Source organism: Tasmannia lanceolata, unplaced genomic scaffold, assembly GCF_043159265.1.
Source record: "Tasmannia lanceolata isolate RefF3 unplaced genomic scaffold, GAP_Taslan_0.1 ptg000037l, whole genome shotgun sequence".
Taxonomy (NCBI): Eukaryota; Viridiplantae; Streptophyta; class Magnoliopsida; order Canellales; family Winteraceae; genus Tasmannia; species Tasmannia lanceolata.
The window spans coordinates 42,786,291-42,793,232 of NW_027518714.1; the positions used below are offsets into that span (position 1 = coordinate 42,786,291).

Here is a 6,942-nt window from a genome sequence, read left to right on the forward strand (position 1 = left end):
CCTAATCTTCTGCCAATTATTCATCACATCTGATGGTACATGTGTCTTGTTCCCTTTGGAAATAGGACTCTCTTTCATGTTGTTTCCTAGCTGGACTATTAGCTACTATTATGACTAGTAGAGAATGAAAGATATAATAACATGGTTTCTAAAACCATAAGAACAAGGGGTCTTGGGTTTAGAGAAAAATGTAATGCCAATGCCCTGTTTGGATTGCAAGAATTTCTTGAAAAGTTTGAAAAAGATTTTTTTTAAGAATTTCATGCTTTTCAATTATTTGATTATGCATGAGAAAAGAAGAAGAAACTTAGACCATTGCAGTTCAATTTTTACCTACAGATACCTTCAATTTGCAAGTTTCGGGTTAATCCGTTGTAATCCTTGTAATTTTGATTTCTCGTGGACTGTGTTTTGATTGCAAGAAAAATACTTCCTAAAAAAATTTCTTTCCTAGGAAAATTATTTTGTCTACACAATTTAGCTGATGCATGCTGTCCTGATAGCATTTCTTGGATTTTAAGTAAGAAATCCAGGTTTTAAATATCCCTCCCACATCCTGAGATTTAGCGCGCAACGCGCGGAGACTCTATCATGATCTAACGAATCCGACGAATCTACAACTCTCCTTCCTGAGCGAGACTATCCAGATCTAAATAATCGATTTCTAAAACCTAGAAACATGGGATGATCCGCTAACGCTCTTGCTGACGGAGAGAAGGGCGAGAAATCAGAAAACGACGGCTGGTCCGCTTCTTCTTTTGTCTCTCATCTACAATTTTGAAGAAATCTCAAATTCTAAAATCTGCATATCCAAACGGCCCCTGAAGATTTGAATCGTTTAGCGTTTGTCTATTCCGTGTTTTCTTGTGAAGTGTTGCCATCATATCCGTTTCCTTGCTTCCTAGGTATTTGTGACCGTTCTATAGGTTTAATGATTCCGTTTTCTCTTTTTCCTAGGCCTGTTCCATGCAGGCATCTTGGCCGAACCACGTAAAACTCGGTATGCATCTTTTTGTTTTTTTATTTCATTATTCCATATCTTGTGAATGATCCAATCGGGTTTTGTCAGACAAATTTCTCAACATCCATAAGATAAATACTAGAAAAATAAACAATTTAGAACCCTAAGAAGGATTGCTGGATCAAATGGGTTTCCTTGCTATGTTTAGTAGTATGATGATATCCACACTCCTGTTTAAAATTAGTAAGTTGATTTATACATCCATCATCATCAAGCAATTTTATCATGTGAAAGGGAAACATTCATATAATATAGCATGGGATTTGCCTAGCAACGTTTTGTGAAGGAAAAAAAGGAAAAACAGGGGAATGATATAATTCATCTCTCCTTTTTTTTAACTAGACAGCCCCATCTGGTGTACAAGAGTAGTCGTAAATACAACTTGGACCCACTGCCCTATGATTAACAGATCAATTATTCTTGGCCATCACGAGTCCATCCCATTGGGGCTGATTCCTCCCATATGATGATAGGGTTTTGCTAAGGAGCATTTAAAGCACCTATTTTCATGCAACCCCACGCATATATTACAATTTCAACAGAAGAGGCTTGGGTTTGGTTTTTACAAAAAATAACCCCACCATGACAATATAACAAGAATACCCTTATCTCATAAAAGATAACGAAAACCTACTTAATTCTCATGAAAAATGACAAAAATACTTATATCTCATAGAAAGTGTTAAATACACCTATCTCTTTGGAAAAAAAAAAAAACTCATATCATGGAAAATAAAAAGACCCTATCTCATAGAAAATGATCAAAGTACCACTCACTCATAAAAAATGACCAATACACTTATATCTCATAGAAAATAAAAAAAAAGACCTATCTAATGCAAGACAATTTACATGGTGGACGGCTCTGCACTTACGTGCAACCCGAAAAAAATACTGGTGGCCGCATTTTTTTGGTGATCCAACCATTCATTTTGTTGGGTCCGGATTTTATTCTCTAATTCAGATCTATTTTATTCTTTAATAAAATCTTCTCCATAGAATGATCTTAACCCTTTGATTTGAGAAGGTTTAAAATGGATACCGCAATATAAAAAAACTACATAGATCGGGGTTAGGATTGAAAAATATTTTCTGGGCACACCCCCAACAAATGAAAAAAATACGTGTGCCGACATTGTTTGGGTGGGTGATCCAAACATTCATTTGTTGGGCCCTAATGTAGATAGTGTGGGCCTGTAAAATCTTCTTCTCCAAAGAATGATCTTAACCCTTTGATTTGAGGAATAAAAAAAAATGCATAGATTGGAAGGTTAGGATCATCGATCCTATGAACAAAATACACTATCTCATAAAAATGACAGAATACACTATCTCATGAAAATGACAAAAATAAACTTATCTCATATAAAATAATAAAATATTTCAATCTCATGGAAAATGGGTTAAGGTGCTTTGACTATTATCTTTTATGACATAAGGGTATTCTTGTTATTTTCTCGTAATAGAAATGAAATTGTGGGAAGCGGTTCTCTAATAATAAATGTGTTTTGAGGATAAAAGTGTGGGTACATGAAAATAGGTGTTTTAAATGCTCCTTAACGAGTTAGGGGTTTTAAGAGCTTTTTGAGAACCGTAATATCCTCTGACATCCCTTTAAATACTACACGACAAACAAGTGGAGCGCATGTTTATCAAAACACTGGAGCGCAAAAATCATTTACCTAAACATATTGAAAAGCATATCCTAAAGATGCCTTTAAACTATTGATTTTTTTTGGGACTTAGGTTAGCTGGGTTTGAAACTCCGGCCTCAGGGTTGAAGAACAAAGTCTTTACCATTGAGCTAGAGGCTCAACCCCTTTTTTGGACATTGGAGAACAAAATATTTTTTTCATGTCTTAATCTTTACCGTTGAGCTAGAGGCTCAACCCCTTTTTTGGACATTGGAGAACAAAATATTTTTTTCATGTCTTAATCTTGAGACTGAGATATCCATTCCACTTGACCCAGTGCGTCACCTTGCATTGGACCCTGGTGGGCCGAGACCATATTTTGACAATGGGACAACTCACCTTGTTCTACACCTTTCTAGCCGGCAGCTGAGAGAATTACAATTGACAGCTGGTTAAAAGGTGTGAAACAAGGTGATTCGTCCCATTATCAAAACGTGGTGGTGCGGATCTTAATCCCCTTAAATCTGGGATTCTTTCTCTTAGGCCACGTTTGGATTTTGGATTGCAAGAATTTTCTAGAAAAGTTTTGAAAGGAAAGCTTTTTCTTTAAGTTCCTATTTTTTTACACAAAAGGAAAAAAAATTTTTGAAGCAACCCTAATGAATTTTTATTTCGAGGGACGTTCAATTTATGATTATATCCTTCTAAATTAACCATAATCATATTACTTTCCTCGGATTTATGGAAAGAAATTTTTTTTGGAGAAAATCTTTTCCGTCAAAAAAAGTTTTTCTTGCGATTATCCAAAGAGGGCCTTAATTTCTTAAAGTTTAAAACAATGAAAAACATTACCAAATAATATAATCTCGCATGCAACTTTTGACCTATAAAACGCTTAAGAAATAATTTTTTCCTTACTAGTTACTACTACCTAAATATGGTAAATTAGTATATTCAGTTCGTTCCCATTGAGCATCTCCACACGACACTTAGTAACAAAAGTAGATCTTTTGATATTTTATATCCAATAGCAGCTTCAGTATATAACTCTTATATGTTCATTTTATTCATCTGAGGTGGCTGTTCTCTCCTGCAAAAAGTGAACTGCGAAATCGTTTTTTGCAAACTTGGCTTGACAATCTATTCTTATATTTATAAAGCAATTAGAACAAAAAGGTCTATTGATGATAATTTAACTAGTTGATATGCATTTTGATGCAAGTTTTTTTTTTTTTTTTTTGGCATAATTTAGTAGGGAGTTTGAAAAATATTCAAAAAGCATTGGCAATGGCTTCTAACACCAAACAGGCTGACAAGAGTGATTTTTCAATCTTTGATTCCATTTTTACTTGTTTAGATGACAGGATGCAACTTATTTAAAATGGATTTTTTTTTATTTTTTTTGTAGAAATGACTTAATTGAAACAATAGAGATTTAAAATAGTGGGGCCCACAGTGTTTGGGTGATCCAAACCATTCATTTGTTGGGCATGCCCAGAAAATCTTCTCCATTGGATGATCTTAACCCTGATCCGTGGAGGTTCTATAATGTGCCATCCACTTTAATCCTCCACAAACCGGAGGGTCAGGATCATCCTATGAAGAAGATTCTCTGGGCACCGCCGAACAAATGAATGGTTTCGATCACCCAAATAATGTGGGCGCCAGTTATTTTTGGGTTGCACGCGCATGCACCAGCCTGCACTACATAATTTCTTTACTTTGCACATCTGCCACTCAAGCTAAAACAAAACTTGTAAGAGACTTGCAAGGCAATTTGGTGGAAAGCCATTTCAGGGCTGACCTTTGCATGGGCCAACATCCACCTCAGATGAATTAAATGAATAAAACAAAATCTGTTGAAAAGTGAGCCTGTGTAGCTGTTCTCTCATGCAAAAGTCGGCCGCGAAATGGCTTTCCGCAAAATTGCCTAGCAAATCCCAACTTTATAAATATGATGAGCTCTATAACTAGTGGTAAAACATGAGACCCAAAAATAAAAAATCAATGGTCAGGATTAATGGCATCGGACTCTCGCATCAAACACGTAAAAACATTTTCAAGTCCTGATCCTTGAGATGTGTGAACCATATCCAAGTCATTAAGAGAGATTCAATCTCTCTCACCAGCATCCATGTTGAGATGCATTAACAGAGTCAACAATATCGATGCGAATTAATTTCTCATACCATAAGAATGCAACGTGGGCCAATCAAGTGAGTCCACATGGAATGAGTTGTATAGGCAATTCAATGCTCACATCCTTTCCCAACCGCTTCTCTTTTTCCCTTGAAACTTTATAAAGCAATTCTAGGTGTACACATCAACCACAACCAACAACAAATACCTTGTGAACCAGCTCATCTGCCTATCTTTTTCTCCATTTTTCGATGGCTACCATTGTAGAAGGAGTTGTGATGAAGGAGGAGCTCAATGTGGAACCACAGGAAAAGAAAACAGAGGGAAAGGTGGAGGAGGTGAAAGATAAGGTGGCAGAGAAAATAGAGAAGAAAATAGAGGAGATGAAGATTAAGGATGATGTGAAAGAAGAGAATGTAGCAGTCCAAATTGAACCCAAGACGGGCGTCTCCTTCCCTGTTAAACTCGCCGACGGGAAGGAGCTGAATTCAACTGGATTGAGGAAGAAGAGTGTTCTTGGCATCGGTGTCAAGATCTACGGCTTCGGTATATATATACTAAACTGGTGTTTGTGTAAGCCCGTATAGTCCAGTAATTTTCAAAAAGTATTGCACGGTTTACACCATAGATTGATCCAAACTGTCCATTTGATGGGAAACATAGTACATAGGTTGTGCCCCAAAAATCATTTCCATAGGGTGACCCCAACTGTCTGATCTATAGAGGTTACCTTATTAAGCATTTCCTCTGTAGATCGGAAGGCTAGGATCATCCTATGGAAATGATTTTTTTGGGCACGACCTATTTACATTGCAGCCCAGAAAATGGACAGTTTGAATCATCCTATAGGGTAAGCCATTGGACTATACTTGCTTATTTTGAATTACCATGTTTTAAATGGAGGTAATATTTAACGGTTTGTTGATGGAAATGCAGGGATGTATGCAGACAATCTGAAACTGAAGGAGCTCCTAAAATCAAAGATCTCAAAAATTCCTGAGAAACCCACAAAGGAGATGTATCAGTTGGTCATTGACAGTGATGTGGGGGCGATGGTGAGGTTGGTCATCGTCTTTGGTGGCCTCTCCATGAGCATGGTCAGAAAGAACTTTGATGAAGGCCTCGGAGCATCTCTTAAGAAGCTCACCGGAGGTCAAAAGAACGAGGAGCTCGTTAACAGGTACACTTTTCGTGTTACTCTTATGCTGCTTCCTATAGTGCAACTTGTGTCGGGTCGGGTTGAGCTTTTTGTTAAAAAATAAATTGGAACCAACCCAATTTTATGGCAAAAGCTCAACCCGAACTCCCAAAAATTGATTTCTACTTCTCAATGATATCCCATGATCGAGACAATTGGCTGAATCCTGAGATTAAGAAAAAAAAAAACAGAATATTGTACCTCAATAATAAGTAATAATAGCATGACACTACAACGTCGATATGAGCAAATCATTATTGGTTGTTTTCTTTCCCTTAACATGAGATTATGTATCGAGTTGTGCGCCTACTCCTATGGCTTCTACCATAAATGCTAAGATTGCTTGTTCATCTGTACGCTAGGGTCATGGGTGCTGCAAGTGATAGCATCAAGCTAACTAGTGGTTCAGTGATTGAGATAGCCAGGCTTCCTGGATTTATTCTGCAGACAAAGGGTGAGTGAGAAAACCATTATGGATTACTAAGAATGCATTTCGATCTTTTGGACTTCATTTGAAAAAACTAATTAGAAACATTGAGTAGCATTTGGAAGGAAGGCACTAATTTTCAGGCATGTGTTTGATGGTGGGTGCAGTGAAAGGTGAGGTTGTAAGCAAGGTCGAGAGTGAGCTGCTTTGCAGAGCCTATTTTCACATGTACTTGGGAGATGATCCATTTGACAAGGAGGCCAAAGAGAGATTTGGAGTATCCATGCTTTCACTTCTTTAAGTATATCTGTCTTCCAGGGAAATGATAATAATGATGTCTGACCTTTAGCCCACCTCTGTAGTGGTGGTTGAAAAATGGTGTAATAAAAAGATTCACGAGGATGAATATTTGCAATCCAGAATAGACTTTCTACACTTGTTAATCCTCTCAGTTTCATGTGTAATGCTGAACATCTTCTACAGCATATTTTCCATTGCACCCAATGATTATAGATAAACAGAT

General features: G+C 37.0%; 1 protein-coding gene across 1 annotated transcript; it reads left to right on the top strand.

Annotated features, from left to right (window-relative positions):
- The first annotated feature begins 4,960 nt into the window (after positions 1-4,960).
- Positions 4,961-6,854, top strand: LOC143860011 (chalcone isomerase-like protein 1). Its single transcript, XM_077370519.1, has 4 exons — positions 4,961-5,340; positions 5,731-5,974; positions 6,355-6,446; positions 6,587-6,854. Exons 1-4 carry the CDS (start codon positions 5,046-5,048, stop codon positions 6,718-6,720), a joined length of 765 nt encoding a protein of 254 aa, XP_077226634.1. The 5' UTR covers positions 4,961-5,045; the 3' UTR covers positions 6,721-6,854.
- The last annotated feature ends 88 nt before the right edge of the window (positions 6,855-6,942 follow it).